At 46.9% G+C, this 24,027-nt stretch overlaps 1 protein-coding gene across 7 annotated transcripts in view; it reads left to right on the forward strand.

Annotated features, from left to right (window-relative positions):
- Positions 1 to 23,546, forward strand: part of kcnn1b (potassium intermediate/small conductance calcium-activated channel, subfamily N, member 1b) — a 29,424-nt gene extending 5,878 nt beyond the window's left edge. The window contains exons 1-9 of one of the 7 annotated variants that reach the window (XM_081707693.1): positions 1,621 to 1,750; positions 3,385 to 3,837; positions 5,958 to 6,053; positions 7,511 to 7,929; positions 11,616 to 11,757; positions 14,797 to 14,907; positions 15,571 to 15,698; positions 21,320 to 21,389; positions 21,622 to 23,546. In XM_081707693.1, coding sequence (XP_081563819.1) covers positions 3,469 to 3,837; positions 5,958 to 6,053; positions 7,511 to 7,929; positions 11,616 to 11,757; positions 14,797 to 14,907; positions 15,571 to 15,698; positions 21,320 to 21,389; positions 21,622 to 21,921 — 1,635 coding nt within the window. In that variant the 5' untranslated portion in view covers positions 1,621 to 1,750; positions 3,385 to 3,468 and the 3' untranslated portion in view covers positions 21,922 to 23,546. The other 6 variants (XM_081707694.1, XR_014119915.1, XM_035522159.2 and 3 more) reach the window with 6 other exon arrangements.
- The last annotated feature ends 481 nt before the right edge of the window (positions 23,547 to 24,027 follow it).

A 24,027-nucleotide genomic window follows, 5' to 3' on the forward strand; every position in this document is an offset into this window, starting at 1 on the left:
ATCTAAACTTTCACCTTTTTTACTCAGTGACGAATCATCTCTCTAAAGTCCCAGATTATTCCAGACATGCTTTAACTCTGACCCTGCATGGGAGTTCACAACTGCTTTGCGTTGGTCTTTTTTGGTGACCCTAGTGCCGCTTAAAATGAATTAGTAACGAATGAATGTTTTGTGATGTTTTCACCTAGTCACAGTAAAGAACTCCAGTCCTGTTGTCACTGAGAGGGGCTTGTTTGCAGATTAACACGACTTGGTTAGGGGCTGCTTCCGCCTAAAGTGCTAATATATCCATCACCGAATGAAACCGTGTAGGAAGCCGTTAGCGTGCTAATGACCGAGAAGTCGTCCGTGTGCTGCTCACCTGGACTCTGCTGTCCTCTGTGCTGTGGTGGTGGGACATGTTCTCAGCCTCACGTTTTTGGGAGGTTATTAGTTCGTGTGTTGAACAGGTGGGTTGGAGGAGACAGTCATGATTTCAGAAATCTTGTTGTTTTTGATTTTGTTTACTCGGGGTCAAATTTCAAAATCACCGTAGCACAACGATCATTGTACGATGTCAGAGATGAACGAACACTCTCTTTAATATGTAAAATGATTTTAACAGTGTGATACCTTTGGGAAACACAGACCTAATTAGATTTTATTCTTTAATGCCCTTGATTTTGACTGAGTGTAAAGAGAGCAGGATACAGATAGGGTGTGGTGGAACCATGGGCTGGGGCGTCTGAGGTGAGGTTATAAGACTTTTATAAGCGTTTATGATCAGACTTTTATTAGCGGTTATGATCAGATCTTCCAGCAAAATTGCTTATACGTAGTAACGTGCACGATGTCACTTAACAGCATCACGTCTCTTTAGCGGGACGTTAGTACGTGTGTAAGAAAGAGTTTTACTTGGGTTTGTATGTGTGTCCAGGGTCTGTGTTACACATGAAACCCATCCCGCACCAGAAAAAATGTTAGTAATACCTTCAGACACCTGAGAGGCGTTCGTACTTTGTTTTTAATTGTTATATATTTCTTTCTTAAATACTGGTACTGATCCGTGCAGATCTTTGGGACGGGCAGTTGGCACGGAGTTGGCACTGCCATTTTGCTCTGCCTGTTATGTTCCTCGCTGTCTGCATGAATATGCATGAATGTGCATGAATATGCATGAATATGTGTCATACACGTGGAGGTGCTCACCAGTAAGCAAAGGGCCCATTCGTTTTGGTGTCAGACTTTAATGTGGGAGCTCCAAATATTTACAGAGGTCCTTAAAAGCTCTTGTGAGTGCAGCTACCACAGCAGTCTGGCAGATGCAGTAATCTTCCTGCCATGTTATGAGACGCCTGCTTCATTACACGGAGAAGCACAGACAGCAGACGCAATGTGGCTCAGTCCACCGCGGCGGTGGGGCTTGTGTGTGGATGGAACATTATAGGCCACAGTCATGTTAAAGCAAGCTGCTACAGACAGGAGCGACGGAGGGATAGAAAGAGGGAGGGGCAGAGAGAGAGGGAGGGAGGAAGGAGAACGAGATAGGGAGAGAAGGCGGGAGGGGAAGGGAGAGAGTGGAGGAGGGGCATAACAGGAGGTGGAGGATTGAAGGAGCCCCTGGATGCACTTGGTTGTCATGTGAGCAGGTGGTGTTGTGGAGAGCTACTGTTTGTTTACACCCCAGTTTGACGTGTGTGTATGGGCCGCGTGGATGCCACCGGGGCTGTGATTAAACGTCTCACGCGCTTTGGCCTTCGCCATTCTAACGGTGTGTTGGTTATTCCGAAGCTCTGCTCCTGGACTTCGAAGCCGTGTTGGTCTACAGAGACTGGTGTTACACTGGTGAACATGGTACCAGTTGATGAACTTTTTCTTTGTACCAAACAGAAAAAAACCTAATAAGATTAAAGATTAAAGACTCATAATCAAAGATTGTAATCCAGACAGCATTGCAGGCTTCTGATGTGTATGAATTCTGGAGGGATGTAATGACTGATTTCATATCTAGAAATATGTTCGCTTTCATCTTTAATGTGTAGTTTTAACTTGACTTGACTTGTGTCTGCATACATGAGTAGTTTAGCTCCAGTCATGTTTACATCATGCGTGTTTGGCGTTGGGTGCCTCAGCTCTGGGGATTACAGGGGGCCTCCGTGCAGAGGATCGGCTTCCGAATAAATGCATGTGAACTGTGAGGCGTGTGTATAACCAGAACATTGCGTCCTAGGCTCACTTGCTATTAATAACAACAATGACGACGGAAAATGATTCCCTTTAAAGTCTTGGTAACGGAAGCTTTGTTTTATTATGGAAATCTAATATCTTTCATCTGTGCAAAGTGGAAAAAACATCACAAAAGGATTTTGAAAGTGAAAATCATTGTTATACATTGTCATTCTTAAAATAATTTCAGCACTTTCAGTGGAATCTTGTTTTGTCTTGTTTGTGGCTTTTGTTGTTGTTGTTTTGGTGTTTTCCTGCACTAGTTCAGACGTTTCTACGGCAACACTTTGAAGCACTTTGGCTCTGTGTTGCTGTACGCCTCCCTCTGTGTATATGACGACAGAGTGTTAGACCTGCTTCCTTTCACCCGACATGTGTGTGGCAGGTGCAGATACCACGCCCCTAACCCTCCTGTGTTGTGTGTTCAGATGTAGGTGCCACGCCCCTAACCCTCCTGTGTTGTGTGTGTGTTCAGGTATAGGTGTCATGCCCCTAACCCTCCTGTGTTGTGTGTGTGTTCAGGTATAGGTGTCATGCCCCTAACCCTCCTGTGTTGTGTGTTCAGATGTAGGTGCCACGCCCATAACCCTCCTGTGTTGTGTGTGTGTTCAGGTGTAGATGTCATGCCCCTAACCCTCCTGTGTTGTGTGTTCAGATGTAGGTGTCACGCCCCTAACCCTCCTGTGTTGTGTGTCCAGGTGTAGGAGCCACGCCCCTAACTCCCCTGTGTTGTGTGTCCAGGTGTAGGTGTCACGCCCCTAACCCTCCTGTGTTGTGTGTGTGTGTTCAGGTATAGGTGTCATGCCCCTAACCCTCCTGTGTTGTGTGTTCAGGTGTAGGTGCCACGCCCCTAACCCTCCTGTGTTGTGTGTTCAGGTGTAGGTGCCACGCCCCTAACCCTCCTGTATTGTGTTCAGGTGTAGGTGTCATGCCCCTAACCCTCCTGTGTTGTGTGTCCAGGTGTAGGTGCCACGCCCCTAACCCTCCTGTGTTGTGTGTGTGTTCAGGTATAGGTGTCATGCCCTTAACCCTCCTGTGTTGTGTGTTCAGGTGTAGGTGCCACGCCCCTAACCCTCCTGTATTGTGTGTTCAGGTGTAGGAGCCACGCCCCTAACCCTCCTGTATTGTGTGTTCAGGTGTAGGAGCCACGCCCCTAACCCTCCTGTGTTGTGTGTTCAGGTGTGTGCGGATGCCAGCAGGCTGAGCCATGCTTGGTCGCGGTCTTCGCTGTCCGCCGGCGGCGCTCAGCTCCCTCAGATAGCCATGAACAGTTGCAAGTACAATGGAGGCGTGGTGAGACCACTGAGCCACCTGGGCACGTCCCGGAGGAACCTGGCAGATCTGGACTCGGAGACACAACCTCTGCAGACGCTGCACACCTCCGGCCTCGAGGTGGTGGTGTCCAAGGGCAATGGAGACGACCCCGGCAAAACGTCCCGCGAGAGCCTGGTCCGTGAGGCGGGTTGCAGTGCCCCACACAAGAGGAACAAGGACATCGGCTACAAGCTCGGCCACCGGAGGGCACTCTTTGAGAAGCGCAAGCGCCTGAGCGACTACGCCTTGATCTTCGGGATGTTTGGCATTGTCGTTATGGTAACAGAGACTGAGCTCTCCTGGGGGGTTTATACAAAGGTAAGAAGCAGGGTGTCACCTGGACAGGAGGCGGTTACTGATGCTCTCTGTAGTTCTGACAGGTGCTGATGGGTTTGGATATAGCTGCAGGATTACAGAGTGATGAGACATCACCAATAGACCTGTAGACAGGCAGACATCACCAATAGACCTGTAGACAGGCAGACATCACCAATAGACCTGTAGACAGGCAGACATCACCAATAGACCTGTAGACAGGCAGACATCACCAATAGACCTGTAGACAGGCAAACATCACCAAGCGAACTGTAGACAGGCAGACATCACCAAATGACGCATTTAATTCTCTCACTAAAGTGGCACAAATAGATTAGCTTTATGCAGCTAATCTACTCAGCTAATACAGGACCATCTGTATAAAAATCAATAAATTTTTTATTTTGTTTGTTTTATGTTTCTTGTGATGGACAGTTTTGTAGAATTTACAATACAATCCACCATTATACTGTAATAAAATTTTATTGTCTTGTTAATGGATCCCCCAAACCACACCCCCAAATAAAACCCCATGTCCCACTGCTTAACTTCATGCCCAAACCACGCCCCCAAACCACATTCTTTAACCATACCCCCAAATCAAACCCCATACAACACTCCTAAACCCCACCCCTTGAACTGTACCCTCCAAACCACACCCTGGACTACAGAACCAAGCCTGAGTCGTCCAGTGGCTGGGCTTCTCCGCGCAGGCCAACACTCCTCCCTCACTGATTCAGTGCAGGATGGGAGAACTATTCTTAATTATAGTCTCACTCAATTATTTAAGGGACGTTAACAAGCTCATCTGTGTTAAGAGCCAGATAAGCAAAGTGCCCTGGTCTGTCTTAGCCCTCGTAAGTCACCGGATATGACCACTGCTGACCACACACACACTGCGGAAGACTTCTTAAAGGGGTACCATTGAGACCTACTCGAAGAGACATGCAGTTTGTGCGAAGGAAAAGTTTCAGTCACGCCATAATGTAATTTTAATGACAAAGAAAAATTCCTCCCTAAAAAGTTTTCTTTAAGGAAGTAAAATGATGACAGCTTTTCCCTTCTCCTTTTCTGGGCTCACAGTTACACACTGAACAAACTTGGGAACATCTGGAATGCCTGACATCTCTGGCATGTGCTATAGGTGACCCTGGTCATTGGTGCTGTGTATGGTCTTGAGGGTGGTGGATACAGACTGCACAGCGTGTGCTAGGATACCAACACAGCCAGGCCGCTACACTGGCATTCATGACAGCAGAAGGCAGACAGAGGCTACCGTGTGTGCGCTGAGCCTGTTCTCACCATGCGCAGAAAGGAGCCAACTGATACCTATGGAAAATGTAGTTACACTTATATAATATTCATTCATTTTAGGCTACCTATTAAGTTCATTAATCATGTAAACTCGACAGTCAGGTGCCATATAATGTTCAGAATTGTTTGTACTTTTTATTCTAATAAGTTGTTACATCTGTGAATTATATGGGCAGTGCATGATATCCCAAAATGCATTCATGACAAATGAAAGCACAAATACTGGCTACATCAGCGTGTAACAATGTGTAGCAATGCCACGGTGTGTAACAGTGCTGTAATGAAGCCCATGTCAGCGTGTAACAATGTGTAGCAATGCCACGGTGTGTAACAGTGCTGTAATGAAGCCCATGTCAGCGTGTAACAATGTGTAGCAATGCCACGGTGTGTAACAGTGCTGTAATGAAGCCCATGTCAGCGTGTAACAATGTGTAGCAATGCCACAGTGTGTAACAGTGCTGTAATGAAGCCCACATCAGTGTGTAACAGTGCCACAGTGTGTAACAGTGCTGTAATGAAGCCCACGTCAGTGTGTAACAGTGCCACAGTGTGTAACAGTGCTGTAATGAAGCCCATGTCAGTGTGTAACAGTGCCACAGTGTGTAACAGTCCTGTAATGAAGCCCACGTCAGTGTGTAACAGTGCCACAGTGTGTAACAGTGCTGTAATGAAGCCCACATTCCTGTGATGCTCAGGTTCGCTACAGTCGTAGGTAACAACTAGAACATAAAGGCAGGCTGAGTGTTCCTGTTGTTGTTCATTAAGCACAGTGTGGATGCACTAACGTGCCTGTCTTGTGTCTCTTACAGGAGTCCTCATATTCATTTGCACTGAAATGCCTCATCAGCCTTTCCACTCTCATTCTGCTTGGTCTGATTATTATGTATCACGCACGAGAAATCCAGGTGAGTGTCCGGCTCCGCTCCGGCGGGAATCTGAGCGAGGGGCGCGGAGACGGAGAGGCCCGTAATAGATTACACTACTCCCTCTTCTGCCAAAGCCTAATGACTTGGAAGCATCACCAAAAAAAGAGAAGTGGCTATTGTACGTCTCGATGTCTGCTGCGCGGTACCATTATCATTCCAGCAACCAGTTCAGTTTCCCTATAGAGAGAGCAGACTTTGATATATAATGCCATTGTATCTTGAACTAGAAGGAATTAGCTAATGGGTAATTGGAACCCCAGTCACAGGCACGTCGGTATTATGGCTGAGAAAGTCATTTATAAACAAATTCACTGAAGACATGACGGAGCGTTGAGTTTAATTCCTGATTGTAAGCATTGTCAATTGACACAGAAAAAACGCTGCTTTTTTCTGAGGAAACTTAAAATATGTATATTGTTATGGCCCTCAGATCCATGAGTTGAAGGTTTAGAGTTAATCTACTTTTTTCTTTTCAAAGTTTAGTTCAACTCACTTTGCTGTACACGACAGCTTTCTCACTTGTCAAATCTCACACTGCTCTCCCCAAAACGGCACTCTCAGCCATGGACAGATTCTCCTGGTGCACACTTCGAACAGCTCACTGCACTCCTGTGTCTGACTCAGAGGTTTTAGTGTTAAGCCGAGATTGGATGCCTGAAGCTCTGCTAACCGACCTGCAGGTCGGGGTTTTTGGTTAGTACAGTATTTATTCACCAATGTGCAGTAGAACTAAAATCTTTAATCTTCTGCACAGACTCTTAAGCGTTTTGGCTTCTGATGTAATTGCTGTTCTTACACTTGCATTACATGCTGGGAAAATCTGTTGCCTTGAAGTCTTGGTTCATGGTTGAACCTCTGGACACATCAGTGCACAACAGACCTTATGGTCGTATGGTGTCGTTAGCCTATACGTACCAGTCCGAAGGGTAAATGATTTTGGACAAATCACTTACGTAAGTTGCTCTGGTTAGTGTCTGGACAGCGTCTGCCAAGCGCTGTAAATGTAAAATACTGTGTGCACATTTTCTAAGTCTCTGGGGACAAGAAGCGTCTGCTAGATGAATGGAGATGTATGGGGATGGATGGAGATATATGGAGATGAATGGAGATGGATGGAGATGGATGGAGATGTACGGAGATGGAGAGATGTATGGGGATGGATGGGGATGGATGGAGATATATGGAGATGAATGGAGATGGATGGAGATGTACAGAGATGGACAGAGATGTATGGGGATGGATGGAGATGAATGGAGATGGATGGAGATGGATGGAGATATACGGAGATGGATAGAGATGTATGGGGATGGATGGAGATATATGGAGATGGATGGAGATGTACAGAGATGGATGGAGATGGATGGAGATGGATAGAGATGTATGGGGATGGATGGAGGTCTGCTGGAGGTGTACAGTGAGTCTGTGTCCCTCTGCAGCTCTTCATGGTGGACAATGGCGCGGACGACTGGCGGATAGCCATGACGTACGAGCGCATTCTGTTCATCGTCCTGGAGCTGCTGGTGTGCGCCATCCACCCCATCCCGGGACAGTACGTCTTCACGTGGACGGCGCGTCTGGCCTTCACCTACGCGCCGTCCGTGGCGGACGCTGACGTGGACATCATCCTGTCCATCCCCATGTTCCTGCGCCTCTACCTGATCGGCCGCGTCATGCTCCTCCACAGCAAGCTGTTCACGGACGCGTCGTCGCGGAGCATCGGCGCCCTCAACAAGATCAACTTCAACACGCGCTTCGTCATGAAGACGCTCATGACCATCTGCCCCGGCACGGTGCTGCTCGTCTTCAGCATCTCGTCCTGGATCATCGCCGCCTGGACCGTACGCGTGTGCGAAAGGTGAGGATGTGGCACAGGCGGAGTTTGGGGCGGGGCACGGGCTGGGTTTGGGGCGGGCCGCGGGCGGAGCCATGGCCCCGCCACCGTGTTGGCGTGGCCGGAAAAGGCGTGGATGCGTCTTGCTTTTTATTGTTTGGATTTTATTGTTCACATTGTTCATTGTTGTGTTTTTTGCCCCTTCCCTGCTCCTCCCCCACATGGCTGCTGGATAGGGGTCCAAAGTGAGTCTGTGTGTTTGCTTTTTTCATCAGTGGATAAGTGGAAAGCCCTCCATTGGTCCATGACTCTGGGGTTTTCCCAGTCATGGAGACCCAGTATTCCGATCAACGATCCTGCATTCCTCCCCAGTGCACTGCATTGCTGACACGCTGGAGATCCCAAACTCTTGAACCAACGGAGTTGTCCTGCACGCTCAGGAACGCACAGTAGTTTGTTCCTGGTCTGTCTTAAAGCAGACCCAATGTTGTGCTAAACCCCACGTTGCACATTCCTGTGAGGATTTTGGGATTTTCACGTATTTGACTGACCCATGTGTGGACATGGTTGGCTTTGAATTCATTGTATCATGTTGGTGTTTTGTTTTTTTTCCCTCAAATCCCTTTTAAAAAAACAACAAACTGTTTGACCTTTGAGCTCGCTGACTTGCTCTTCTGGCTGACATACATTTGGTCCATGTATGGGGAAGGGGAAGTGTTGGGAGGGTGCTGTGTCTAGCCACACCCCTCGGTGAAAGAGAACCAATCAGGACAGCCTAAACTCTTGGCTGCTATCCACAGACTTTCCTCTTCTCTTTTCCCCACATGCTGTCTCCGCCCACCATCTCATGCCATTCCCGTGTCGTTCGGCTTGCTGCTGTATTTGGGGGGTGTTTGCTGGCATGCGTCACGTCCCTCATGGACAGCCATGTTTCTCTCTACGCTGCCTTTTTGAAAAATTGCTTTTTCTATTGTGGTTTATCAGTTAATCAGAGAAGTTTGTAGGTTAAAAAATGGCTTTATGTTTTTAAAATGGCCTATGCGATGACATGGTTAATGCACCCCTAAAATATTACCCAGATCTAGCATGCTAGACCACAAAACAAATATGCTAAGCTAATATACACAAGCTAACCAAAATAACGTCCGCCATACGAGTGTCTGTTGGAGATCGGGAGATTTCCCAGGGAAATAAGGTTATAAGATGAATATAAAAGGATATAAGACATGTTTAAAAGTTTATAAGATGTACATAAAAGGGCAAACAGTCTCACATTAAACATCATGGAGATACTAACCTCTCAACTGTGGCTAACTCAGAATGGCTAGCTAAACTAGGTGAGAGACGGCTGGTCCTGGCGCTTGGCCAGGGGGCGGAGGGGTGGGGGGTAGCTGTGTCAGCACCTGCGGAGGCCCAGGGCATGACGGCACCGCTCTGGGGAAGGCAAATCTTCTGTCTGGGCCTTTAATCACGGGTCAGCAGGCCAGTACAGGCATCGTCTAATAGCACTCAGCTTAATGAGTCCTGCGTTAAATTCATGGGCAGAAAGGAAGATACTTGCTGATTGATTATTAGGCACATAAATGCACTGTACAGTACTGCACTGCCTTACACACACACACACACACACACACACACGAGGGACACACACACACTCAGGGATATGAGCACAATCACACTGACATGCACACACTCACTCACACTCTCTCACACACACACACGCAGGGTCACGCACACACCATGCACACAAACACACACTCACACTCACACTGACATGCACACACTCAGACACACACCCCCACACACACACGCAGACACACACACTCACAGGGACATGAGCACAAACCACACACACTCACTCACACTCACACACAGTCGCTCATTCACACACGCACATACATATTCACACGGACATAAACAGACAGTCACACAGATATGCACACACATATGCACATGCATGCACACAATCACACATAATATCCAATTTTACAAATCTCAGAATGCTAATACTGTACACTGTCCATACCTGCACACACACGCACGTGGACACACACATACGCACATACACACACACACACACACCATGGTTATGCAGTACTTCAGTGAATTTTAAAATATTCAGATCCAATCTTAAATGCTGATTACTCCACACATCACCAGCAGGCATGTCGTCTGATTCAATATGTATTGTGTCCATTAAGGCAAAGTATAGTAAAATCATTTTAGCTTCAAACTTTTAAAATGAGAACTTTATAGTGTGTATCTGTTAAACTCATTATCTTATGCTGTCTTTTCCAAACTTTTCAGTGGGCCTAACTCTTGTGTTGATAGTTGAGTTGGGAGTTGAGTTGAGTTGGCAGTTGAGTTGAGTTGAGTTGGGAGTTGAGTAGAGTTGGAAGTTCAGTAGAGTTGAGTTGAGTTGGAAGTTGAGGTGATAGCTGTTTGATTGGAATGCTGCCTGTGCAGTGTGTAATCTGATCTCATGCTGCCTGTGCAGTGTGTAATCTGATTTTATGCTGCCTGTGCAGTGTGTAATCTGATCTCATGCTGCCTGTGCAGTGTGTAATCTGATCTCATGCTGCCTGTGCAGTGTGTAATCTGATCTCATGCTGCCTGTGCAGTGTGTAATCTGATCTCATGCTGCCTGTGTATTCAGTTAGATTTCCAGCATGCTTTGCTCTTTAGTCTGCTTTATGCTTGTCTAATCGCCTGTGTTTCTCACAGTAGTTTTCCACTGTTTTTTTTTCATAAAGCTGACTAGCCCTAAACACAGAGACCTGCTGGGTGGACCCCCTTAACTCCCCCCCCCACCCCCAAAACTGTGCAGTGCGTTGGGACCACCTGCCCTGAGCCGGTGCACTAGAACGTTGTCTTCACTGTTCTCGACTGTCCTGCTTGGCCTTGGTTGCAAAAACATTTGATACTTATTGATACCAGGCCCTGGTGACCAGAACCCTTAAAATTTAATTGGGTTGGCCAGAAGCCTAATTAGGTTTTCATTCATAATTAGACATTTGTTTCTCACATACCAAGATTGTAAACAGGGTCAGATGTTCTGAATGCTCTAGTTTCACAGGTCAGAAATGCAAACATTTGAATGCTGAATTAGTGTTTTGAGGAATATCTTTGGAAAACACACACACACTCTTAGCCTGAGCTGATTTTGGTGTGAGAATGGAAACTTGTATGCAAGTCTTCTCTCTGCATTTGGCATTTGTGAATATACTCAAGTTGGCAACAGAGGAATTCCCATATTTATCCAGTCTAATTAAGTGTGGCAGTAATTTGATATGTTAATGATATGTTAAAGATACGTTAATATTTATATGTACAGGGATCATTCTGAAGAAGCCTTGATAAGACAAATCTGCACAAATCTGTTCAATCCAATTACATCAATGGGATTTGTATATCTTACACAAAGCCACGTGATTGGCTATCTTAGTCTCAGCATCACACAGGAAGAGAATACCAGATGCTCCCAACCCCATGAGCCTGCAGTGGCTGATCATGTGATAATTATATAGTCCTTTAACCATACAGACAGTGGTTATATATGTGTACTATCCAAAAGGGGTAAACCAGATCACCTTTAATCACCTGCAACTTTTTTCCTTCTTTGGTGTCTCTGAGACAGTTCCAGCTGTCTCCCAGGTTACGCCTTCCCTTATTAACAAAACTGTTGCATTGTTTTGTCTCTGTCTTCTCAGATATCATGATAAACAGGAAGTCACGAGTAACTTTCTGGGGGCTATGTGGCTGATCTCCATAACGTTCCTGTCCATTGGCTATGGAGACATGGTGCCACACACCTACTGTGGGAAAGGGGTGTGTCTTCTGACAGGCATCATGGTGTGTGCACACTTCACACTGCACACATCACATGTCACACTGCACAGGTCTCTCTGCACACGTCACACTGCACAGGTCACTCTGCACACAACACAAACTGATAGCAGTAGCAAACCTGGTAACATTAGATGAGGCTACGTAAAAGCTACGTAATGCACGGAGAGAAAACATTCACAATGCCAGTATGAGTACATGTAACCGCTTAGCAAACATGATGTGTGACGTACAAGAACACATATACACAAATATATACGCAAATAAAACATATAAAACAGACTCATTCAGGCATATTGATGCTTTCCAATAGTGCTTGGGGACTGTACGGGATTGACAGAGTACGGGACTGACAGAGAACCCCTGTCTGTACGGGACTGACAGAGAACCCCAGTCTGTACGGGACTGACAGAGAACCCCTGTCTGTACGGGACTGACAGAGTATGGGACTGACAGAGAACCCCAGCCTGTACGGGACTGATAGAGAACCCCAGCCTGTACGGGACTGACAGAGAACCCCTGCCTGTACGGGACTGACAGAGAACCCCAGCCTGTACAGGACTGACAGAGAACCCCTGTCTGTACGGGACTGACAGAGAACCCCAGCCTGTACGGGACTGACTGGTGTGGGCTCCACTGCACTGACAAATGGAGCCTCATTTCACTTTTAAAGTTTAGATCTTCACAATGTATAAATTCTTTACAGGTTTTCAGAAAATGTGCAGGTTTGTTAGAGTTTGTTAGACTGTTAGTTCATTAGTTTGTTAAACTAACTGAGATATTCACTCTTTTGTCAGTTTTATTGTAATTTTTTGTATTCTGGGAATTCATGTCAGAATTATCATCAGTTGTAACATTAATCATTTTTTTAATTGTGCCATGCCTATGTTGTGCGTGTTGTGCGTGTGTTGTGCGTGTTGTGCGTGTGCTGTGCGTGTGCTGTGCGTGTGCTGCGTGCTGTGCGTGTGTTGTGCGTGTGCTGTGCGTGTGCCGTGCGTGTGTTGTGTCTGTGTTGTGCGTGTGTTGTGCGTGTGCTGTGCGTGTGCCGTGTGCCGTGCGTGTTGTGTCTGTGTTGTGCGTATGTTGTGCGTGTGTTGTGCGTGTGCTGTGTGTGTGCCATGTGCCGTGCGTGTGTTGTGCATGTGTTGTCCGTGTGCTGTGCATGTGCTGTGCGTGTGTTGTGCGTGTGCTGTGCATGTGCCGTGTGCCGTGCGTGTGTTGTGTCTGTGTTGTGCGTGTGTTGTGCGTGTGTTGTGCGTGTGCTGTGTGTGTGCCATGTGCCGTGCGTGTGCCGTGCGTGTGTTGTGTCTGTGTTGTGCGTGTGTTGTGCGTGTGCTGCATGTGTGCCGTGTGCCGTGCGTGTGTTGTGTCTGTGTTGTGCGTGTGCTGTGTGTGTGCCATGTGCCGTGCGTGTGTTGTGCATGTGTTGTCCGTGTGCTGTGCGTGTGTTGTGCGTGTGCTGTGCATGTGCCGTGTGCCGTGCGTGTGTTGTGTCTGTGTTGTGCGTGTGTCGTGCGTGTGTCGTGCGTGTGCTGCGTGTGTGCCGTGTGCCGTGCGTGTGCTGTGCGTGTGCTGTGCGTGTGCCGTGCGTGTGCCGTGTCTGTGTTGTGCGTGTTTTGTGCGTGTGTGCTGCGTGTGCCGTGCGTGTGTTGTGCGTGTGTTGTCCGTGTGCTGTGCGTGTGTTGTGCGTGTGCTGTGCATGTGCCGTGTGCCGTGCGTGTGTTGTGCGTGTGTTGTGCGTGTGCTGTGCGTGTGCCGTGTGCCGTGCGTGTTGTGTCTGTGTTGTGCGTATGTTGTGCGTGTGTTGTGCGTGTGCTGTGTGTGTGCCATGTGCCGTGCGTGTGTTGTGCATGTGTTGTCCGTGTGCTGTGCGTGTGCTGTGCGTGTGTTGTGCGTGTGCTGTGCATGTGCCGTGTGCCGTGCGTGTGTTGTGTCTGTGTTGTGCGTGTGTTGTGCGTGTGTTGTGCGTGTGCTGTGTGTGTGCCATGTGCCGTGCGTGTGCCGTGCGTGTGTTGTGTCTGTGTTGTGCGTGTGTTGTGCGTGTGCTGCATGTGTGCCGTGTGCCGTGCGTGTGTTGTGTCTGTGTTGTGCGTGTGCTGTGTGTGTGCCATGTGCCGTGCGTGTGTTGTGCATGTGTTGTCCGTGTGCTGTGCGTGTGCTGTGCGTGTGTTGTGCGTGTGCTGTGCATGTGCCGTGTGCCGTGCGTGTGTTGTGTCTGTGTTGTGCGTGTGTCGTGCGTGTGTCGTGCGTGTGCTGCGTGTGTGCCGTGTGCCGTGCGTGTGCTGTGCGTGTGCTGTGCGTGTGCTGTGCGTGTGCCGTGCGTGTGCCGTGTCTGTGTTGTGCGTGTTTTGTGCGTGTGCTGCGTGTGTGCTGCGTGTGCCGTGCGTGTGTTGTGCGTGTGTTGTCCGTGTGCTGTGCGTGTGTTGTGCGTGTGCTGTGCATGTGCCGTGTGCCGTGCGTGTGTTGTGCGTGTGCTGTGCGTGTGCCGTGTGCCGTGCGTGTTGTGTCTGTGTTGTGCATATGTTGTGCGTGTGTTGTGCGTGTGCTGTGTGTGTGCCATGTGCCGTGCGTGTGTTGTGCATGTGTTGTCTGTGTGCTGTGCGTGTGCTGTGCGTGTGTTGTGCGTGTGCTGTGCATGTGCCGTGTGCCGTGCGTGTGTTGTGTCTGTGTTGTGCGTGTGTTGTGCGTGTGTTGTGCGTGTGCTGTGTGTGTGCCATGTGCCGTGCGTGTGCCGTGCGTGTGTTGTGTCTGTGTTGTGCGTGTGTTGTGCGTGTGCTGTGTGTGTGCCGTGTGCCGTGCGTGTGTTGTGTCTGTGTTGTGCGTGTGTTGTGCGTGTGCTGTGTGTGTGCCATGTGCCGTGCGTATGCCGTGCGTGTGTTGTGTCTGTGTTGTGCGTGTGTTGTGCGTGTGCTGCATGTGTGCCGTGTGCCGTGCGTGTGTTGTGTCTGTGTTGTGCGTGTGTTGTGCGTGTGTTGTGTGTGTGGCGTGTGCCGTGCGTATGCATCATGTGTGTTGCGTGTGCGGTGTGTGTGCTGTCTGTTTCAGGGAGCTGGCTGTACTGCGCTGGTGGTTGCGGTGGTGGCCAGGAAGCTGGAGTTGACCAAGGCAGAGAAACATGTTCATAACTTTATGATGGACACTCAGCTCTGCAAAAGAGTAAGCAAAGCACAGAGTCCCTCCTGTCATGAGACAGTGCGCATGTCCCCGTGGAGCAGGGAGAGTTCAGACCCCTCAGACTCCCACCGTACAGCCTAATGTTCAAGATGAGAGAACTGAGATTAATCTAAGTCACTACCGCTGTTTTATCATAGTGGATATGTTCACCAGTGGGGTTTATTAGAATGCAAGTGTGATATTTGATATTTGGAGATACCAGGAATCTCCAAACATGACTGGTGTTTGAGAAAAATAATTACACTGGAGTCTGAGTTATATAATTACACTGGAGTCTGAGTTACATAATTACACTGGAGTCTGAGTTAAATAATTACACTGGAGTCTGAATGATATAATTACACTGAAGTCTGAGTTATATAATTACACTGGAGTCTGAATGATATAATTACACTGGAGTCTGAGTTATATAATTACACTGGAGTCTGAATGATATAATTACACTGGAGTCTGAGTTATATAATTACACTGGAGTCTGAATGATATAATTACACTGGAGTCTGAATTATATAATTACACTGGAGTCTGAATGATATAATTACACTGGAGTCTGAGTTATATAATTACACTGGAGTCTGAATGATATAATTACACTGGAGTCTGAGTTATATAATTACACTGGTGTTTTCTCTCTCCGGCCGGCAGGTGAAGAACACAGCTGCTAACGTACTCAGGGAAACGTGGCTAATTTACAAACACACCAAACTAGTGAAGAAGGTCGATCACGCCAAGGTCCGAAAACATCAGCGCAAGTTTCTGCAGGCGATTCACCAGTGAGTACAACAGCGCACCCCCCCCCCCCCCCCCCCCCCCCCCCCGTCTCCTCCAGTCCAGCTACTGGGTCAGAAGAATGGCATTACACTGCTCACTAGAGAACATGGGTCCAGGACTGTGCCCGAGGAAGCTTATTGTAAGAAAGTGTTTGTATAAGTCAAACCAGGCATCATGCTGAGGTTATAAATCCAAAACCTTTGCAACATTTTTAAAAACAAACAAACAAAAAAACACCCAAATTGCTGAACTTACGATGACCTGTTGTCTGGAAAAGAACAGCCTTCTGGCATTCTGATGAAGGCGTTTAGGTAGACATATTGATGGATGTTGGGGTGGAGATGTGTGGACTGTCAGTGAGAGAGTAATAATCAGGATTACTCCGTCTGGACCCCACCCTCCTCCACCTGCTCCACCAGCTCTGTTCCTCCACTGCTCTGGAGGCCAGAACTCTCTATGGGTTCTGTACTTTATCTTGGAAAGCTCTCCAGTGCTGAGAGGGGCGGTAAGTTGAAGGAAATGCATTAAGAGCTCTGTCTTCACACCCACACATTGACCCAGGACCACCACAGCCAGGTGGGTACTCAGTGGCTCCACTCGCCATTGACCCACTTCCTGTCATTACTGGCTGTTTCCTGTTTCCTAGTCCAAGCCCGAGAGAGGTTCTGAAATTAGACACAGCTAAAGGGCACTTGGAAATACATCTGGATTTCTCCAAACCTCACTCTATTACTGCAGGGTCATTTTCATTTTGATAATTCAAATAACCTTTAATTCGAATAATCTTACTCAAATTTGTCTAAAATAAGTTGCTAATTTGCTAATTAAAAGTAAGTTAGTAAAAAGGACTAATATGTTTATCCTTGACACTCTGATGATACATGTATGCATTTCAGTTTATATATCATTATTTAAATTGTATTTCCTAGCAGGAACCACAGATAAAAGACCGTTTAAATAAACTCCAGATGTTCTGGTCTGCCCATGTTCTCAGAGCATGCGCTCAGTTCCTGGATGGTCGGCTATAAAACATTTTTATCTGGAAGGTTCCTCATTCCAACCGAATCAAAGACATGGAGGTTTCCCCTTCCTGTGTTGTAATGTTGGTCTTTTAGGCCATCAGGCCGTGTCTGCTTGTGTATATGAGCACTTTTCTATAACTCAACGCATAATTGATTGCAGCCATCAAGTAATTTTTCAAAACATGGACATATCAATTTAATAATAATAAAGAATATGATTTTACCATTAACGAGAGGCAGTGAGGTACAGTCTCTGTCATTTGAAACATTGGACATGCCTTATGTGAGATTATATGACTCTCTGAAATCATGGTTTCCTATTCAGAATCTGGTCTGGTGCCGAAGTTTCACCCCAACCTTAAGTTGCATTATTGGAGGCAGAGCTCTTACTGTACATGAACGTACTAAGTGTAGGCATGTTTAAGATGTGTAGAGAGACAAGTTTGTGTGTGCGTGGTGTGAGGTATGCAGTGCGTGTTTGCGTGCGTGCAGGCATGTGTGTGTGTGGGTGTGTGTGTGTGTGTGTGCGCGTGTGCAGTGGTTGGTGTGCAGTGTGCGCAATTTGAGGTTTTTAAAACTGTGTTGTATGTTTCGTCTGTTTTGTCCTAAATCTCTGCAGAGCTCAGAAGTAAGTCGTGTTTTATATTTCCTTCCCATCAGCACCTTTGAGTCTTTTTTGAGTCTTTCTTTGAATCTTATCTATCAATATCAAACCAACATGAGAATGTTTGAAGCTGGATGCTGAATTCAAATGCTGGTTCTTCACTGAAGTTCTAAAATTGAGCAGTTCTATACACCTATTAGGCCAAAGCATGAAAACCCAACTAAAGAAAAAACAGAACCATCTCAGCTTCAAATTGATTTGCCTGTCCGGCACCCAGGGTCCATCCCCACCATCTCCGCCGGACCTCCACTGGAGTCTGCACCGAGCACCCAGATCCCCCGCACACCTGGGGTCCGTCTCGCTAGCGTCACACCTGCACCACGGGATGTTCACACTGCCTTAAGCTGTGAGGTTCCATCATAGCCCATAGTGTTATGGTAGCTTTTAGACACCACACAGCTGAAACTCTGACTGATGGTTTTAAACATGACATAAATATCTGCATATCGGCTTTACTGGCACATAAGTGTGGTCCCAATCACAAACTACAGTCTAGCAGGTACTGGGTTACCTTTTCTGACGTTTTAATTAGTCATAATACAATTGGGGTGTGTTGATCAGACTGAATGATGTTGTAGCTAATCTCACAAGAAGAAAACCTTTTGCGCTAGGTACAGAAACACAGAAGCCTTGAAATCTTTTTCTGAGAACATGAGCCATCGTTTGTCCTCCGTTGTGTTCAGCCGAAGGAAATGCTGACTCCAGCAGGACATCTGTAAAACAGCCACCCTCACTCTTACACACTCACATAAACATGTCCTGGCCTAATGCACACAATCAGACATTTCTATAAACACCCGCGCAGGAAGCTTGGGTACGTCCCGCTGGGGTGGGCTCTTCCCACGTCCCGCAGAGACCCGCACGGAGTGTATCTGTATGCCCAGTGCCTGAAAACATGGAGGTCTGCGTGCAGCGAGACACAGAGCAATTTTGGCCCTCCCAAAATTGAGAACCCATCCATAAAAGGGCACAGCACCAGCTTCCTGGAGGCGGTGGAATTGTTGGGCTTGCGTTTTCATACAGCTTGACATGGATACGTTGTTTTGGTCTGTTTTATGACTGTTTGAGTGGTTGCTAGGTTTTGTGTAGCCAGCAGAAAGAGAGCCCTGGGGTATACCTCTTCCATTCCCAGGATTTGGCAGACACTCTTATCCACAGAGACTGACATGTTTACAGCATGGCGGTACACGTAGTCCCTGGGACTCAAGGTCATGCTTCGTGGTGTTGGTATGTAGCTATACCTGTTCTACCTACTGTGCTACAGGAGCTCACGTGTGCCGTGCATCTGATCCTAGTCTATACACTGAGTTACAGGAGCTCACGTGTGCCGCCCATCTGAACACAGTCTACACACTGAACAACAGGAGCTCACGTGTGTTGCCCATCTGAACACAGTCTACACGCCGAACTACAGGAGCTCACGTGTGCTGTCCATCTGAACACAATCTACACACTGAACTATGGGAGTTCACATGTGCCGTGCATCTGAACACGTGGCACGTGACGCCTCACACACTCTAACAACATACACCCTGCCTAATCTGTACCTTATTTTTTAGTTACTACAACAATGTGAGATATATTAATTTTATCCATAGAGCCTAACATTACTCAACTGGTGTAATGGATCATAATTTAAAAAAGCAATTATAGAACAATGACTATGATTTCTGTTCTAGGTTACCCGACAATGAGTCATTGGCCCACAAAAATAGCCATTAATACAACAATATCCCCTTCAGGTCAGGACAGAGTCATAATGGCTGGTGAGATGTGAGCTATGTCTTCTAACACAGAACACCAGAGCTTAAGTTAGGAACACCTAGAGATGAAGGGAGCAGTTTCCACATTAGCCACTCCCATTTTCAGAGGACTTCACTAAGGACAGACCATGTGCAGGATTACATCAGCAACGATGAGTGTGTTCACGTGGTGTTATTGTCAAAACGATGAGGCCGAGGCGATCCTAATTCTTCACTAATGGAATTGGAAGATGACCCATGATACTTGGCTAAAACATCTCCAAAGACACAGAGGATCGTCCTCCAGAACAGAAATACCCAAGTGAGCCACTTCCATGGCACAGACCCACTGGGTTTAAACATGAATGTGATCTATATTTCTGCTCTTCCAGTCTTTAATAACGTAACAGTCTTCCCTTCAGTGTCAGCGAATATCAGGCCTTTGCAGACACAGTCCTGTTCGCAGAATATCAGTGGTGATGAACCAGACAACAGAAACCAACCACATATGGTTGCAATTGACTCTAAGTTTTTATTTTAGCATGAATTAAAATACCTTGAGAGGTCCTGATACTACAAATTCATGACTGTCGTTTGCTTACGCTTCCTTATCACATCAAATTCCTCCCCAACACTCCCAGCTCTCGGTACTCCGATCCAATCCAGCAACCCCCTAATCACCCAATCCCACAATCCCACAATCCCCCAAACGCACCACCAGCCTCCCCCCCTCCCTTCCTGCAGAAAGGACTTTCCGGGTTTTGTCCAGACTTCCTCCAGCGGAAGTCTGCTGGTGGCCACTGTTGACTTTCTGTCTTCAATAGGTATTGAAGTCAAGTTAATGCTAAAAATTCTCCAGACTCACTTCGGTCATCACATAGCAAACCAAACCCTGGTATCACTTCCTTCTGGTTATCTCATGGGCTCGTTGACCTGCATGGTATGAGTGGTAGTGGGGGTGTTTCCAGTCTGTGTGGAGTGTTTCTGTCACGGCGCCGACGGACGCAGACCGGTGCTGACTTAATGTTTACTTGCGACGCCCTACAAAGCGTCGCCTGCTGGTGGTCATTAACCTTTAAGGTTGATTTAGGTTGAATTGAAGGAGCACGACGCATGTTTCCACACCCGCTCTGCATTGTGCAGTCAGTTATGGTGAAAAGGTTCCAGCCAAACATGCATGCGTGATGACCAGCGAGGACGCTGACCGCCGTGTAGGGTCAGCGGCGGCTGGAGCTGCTTTTCCCAGGTCCAGTGCTCACGTAGCTTTCAGCCGTCCCATCCGTGCTCGTCTTCTTCACTTCGAGGTCTGTCCTCCCCCTTCCCACGGCCTCTGCCCACACAACCCAGCTCGCTTTCCCCAATAGAACCGTGTGTCCGGTAGGATCTTGGGCGGGTGGCGGGGGGCGGAGCTGTGGGATGTCTGAATGCTCTTAACGTCGCATCATCTTGGTTTTGGCCTCCCTTTTGCCTCCTGTGTCTGACTGAGTTTGCATGTCTGATTTGGCCCGTTTGACCTGAGAACGTTTTGCATGTTGACACATCATTCAGTGGAGAACCTTCCTGATATCACTTTGTTTGTCTTCTCCCCAAACCTTTTCCTTGTTTCTTATCCTTATTCTCTCTCTCTTCCTCTCTCTCTCTCTCTCTCTCTCTCTCTCTCTCTCTCTCTCTCTATCTCTCTCTCTCTCTCCCTCTCTCTCTCTCTCTCTCCCTCCCTCTCCCTCTCTCTCTCCATCTCTCTCCCTCTCCTTCCCTCTCTCTCTCGCTCTATCTCTCTCCCCTCCCTCTCCCTCTCTCTCTCGCTCTATCTCTCTCCCCTCCCTCCCTCTCTCTCTCCATCTCTCTTCCTCTCTCCCTCTCTCTCTCTCTCTCCTTATATGTTCCTCTCTATCATCCCTTGTTTCTCCTCATTCTCACTACTCTAAACCTTTTTCTCTTTTCTCATTTCAACTCATGTTAACCTCTTGCACTTTCTCTCCAACGTATCTATCTATCTATCTATCTATCTATCTATCTATCTATCTATCTATCTATCTATCTATCTATCTATCTATCTATCTATCTATCTGTCTGTCTGTCTGTCTGTCTGTCTGTCTGTCTGTCTGTCTGTCTGTCTGTCTGTCTGTCTATCTATTTATCTATCTATCTGTCTGTCTGTCTGTCTGTCTGTATATCCTGCTCCTGAATCTCGTCAGACTGCGCAGTGTAAAGATGGAACAGAGGAAGCTGAATGATCAGGCGAACACGCTGGTCGACTTAGCCAAGGTGTGTGCAGTGTTTTTAGTCTGTCCACAGTGTGTGTGTGTGTGTGTGTAAACCTCTCTTCTATAGCTATATTTATTGTATTTGTGTATTTGTCTGTGTGCATGCGTGCGTGCGTGTTTGTGTGTGTGTGTATAAACCTCTCTTCTATATCTATGCTCACTGTGTGCATGCATGCGTGAGTGCATGCGTGTGCGTTTGTGTTTGCGTGCGTGCGTGCGTGCGTACTCTGCAGACCCAGAACGTGATGTATGACCTGGTGTCAGAGCTGCAGGAACGTAGTGAAGAGTTGGACAAGCGGATTGGTCAGCTGGAGGAAAAACTGGACTCCATCACCTCCAGCCTGCAGGCTCTGCCTGGCCTCCTGTCCCAAGCCATACTGCAGCAGCAGCGCCACCTGCTGGACGGACTGGTCCAGCACAGCCTGACTCTCACACGCGCCTCTTCTCAGGCGTCAGAGCGCTCCTGGAGCTCGTCCATCCGCCGACGGAGATCGCCCTCCACCGCTCCACACACATCCTCCGACAGCGGCTAGGCCGCTCGCGCACACGCGCACACACACGATCACTCACTCACATTCCTCTGCCATCCTTGACTAACACTGCTAAATGACTTTTAGTACTTAAAACTAAAAACAAACAAACAAAACAACAAAAAAAAAACACAATTACTTCAACACACTGAAAAAAAACAACACGATGTAATGAGTTAACAGTTCATGGTAGACATACGGTTTATGTTTAGCCATTGTATGGCTGATTAAAGTTAGCTTTTTTGTAAAGCCCTTGTATAGTTATGGACAGAGTGCAGGGTACAGGGGGATCAATACCACCGCTGCCGAAAAACGCCCCACGGAGAGGATGCACGGAGGGAACGCCAGGCGCCAGGAGGACAGAGAGACATGCTGGTGTGTGCAAACGGGGCCTTTGGGAGCTCTGAACCCTAGCAAATAACCACCAAAAACCAAAACAATCTGTGGAGAGATGTTAGCAGCAGGGTGTGACCACGTAACACAGACTAGCCAATGGTCGTCTCCGCATATCCAAAATGAATAACTGTCTTACCAACCAAACATCAGATAACAACCATAAAAAAAAATTGTTGATGTGTTCAGTGGAAACGTTGCTGCCATTGTATTTTTGCACGTTGAAGATGAGTTGAATTTCCTTTCTGACGATAGAGTAATAGTTTACAAGCTCACCCCATTTACAAAGCATGTTTGGTAAGCATCAAATTTAAAATCACTGTTTGTGTAAGTTTTATGTATTTTTTTCTGTTGTGGTTTCATGGATGCTTTGAATGTTGGGGTTGTATGAGGACGTACATTCCTTTTTTTTTACCACGAAAACAAAACACATGCAAGTGCCCAAACTGAATTTTGCATTGTACATGTAGAAGATTTCAGAAACCAGAAGCTGATGTGGTATGGTAACTATGGTAACTGTGGTAACTATGACAACCGTGGTAAACGGGACATCTTTTGGCTTGTTTATGGAGGCCTGTGTTATAGAGACATTTCTTGGTAAACCATCCTCGCCTTTAATCAGAGCTTCCAAGGGTCCTTAACAACTGTTTTAGTTCAGGCATTCTGCAGTGCAGGCCGAGGATTTGACCAGTGGATTTCTGACCAGAAGAAGGAAGTACACCCCGCCCCTTGCATGTTTCAATGCAAATGATGATGGAGCTGACCTATGGGATGGCTTTATGTTAATTTTTTCCTTTCTCTTCCTTTTTTTCATTTTTTACAAAGATTCTTTTTTATTATTTACCTAGAGTTTGTATAGCTTGTAGAGGATATACTGTAATGTTATTACAGAGCAGCAGCATAGCTGAAGCCATGCATTCCCAGATCAAAGACCAACAACCACCAAAAAAAACCTAAATAATTAAAAAAGAACAGACTAATTTCACATTTGGATATCATCATAGATCATAAGAAATTAACCAATTAGATTCCAGCTCTGTATTTGAGACTAAAATATCAGATGTGGTTGCTGTCACGGGTTTCAAAAAAAAAAAAAAAAAAAAAAAAAAAAAGGAAAATAAGCAGAAGGGAAGAAACTGGCTTTCCTGTGTGTGTTGGGGCCTGTTGACCAACCTGTAGCAGATCGGCGTGATGCAGGGTCTCCGATCTGAAGAAATAAACCCACCGATCCAGAACCCGCGTCCGTTCTTTGCGTCCAAGTTCCCAGCCGACCGGCGCAGCTGCGCAGACGAAGAGTTTAAGTTTCTCTGCAGACTCTTTTCGCAGTTCTCTGGGCTCTTTGTCATGCAGTAGATCAAAGGATTCTGCGCATTACCGCATTGCACTCGCCAGCAACGTGTTTGCTTCCTGCAAAAATAAACACAACGTTATTGTGTATTTTTTGCACGCTGAATCCAAAAATGTTTCCTGAATTTCTCCATCACCCATGGTTTAGTGTCAGTACTTCAGTTTCAGTAGCGTGTCAGCATGTGTAGTGTGGAGCCGCTCTGTGGACTCAGTGAACACTGAAGAGGGATGTTCCTGATGTCTGAGGTCACATGCAGGTAAAAATCACACACCTGCATATTTTAAAATAGGTTTGTACATATTGTAATTGTGCTAACAGCTTTATTTATGAATAAGTAATATATATTTAGTGTAAAGCTTGATTGCACT

Source organism: Electrophorus electricus, chromosome 25 (assembly GCF_041902795.1).
Source record: "Electrophorus electricus isolate QZ-2024a chromosome 25, ASM4190279v1, whole genome shotgun sequence".
NCBI classification, from domain to species: Eukaryota; Metazoa; Chordata; class Actinopteri; order Gymnotiformes; family Gymnotidae; genus Electrophorus; species Electrophorus electricus.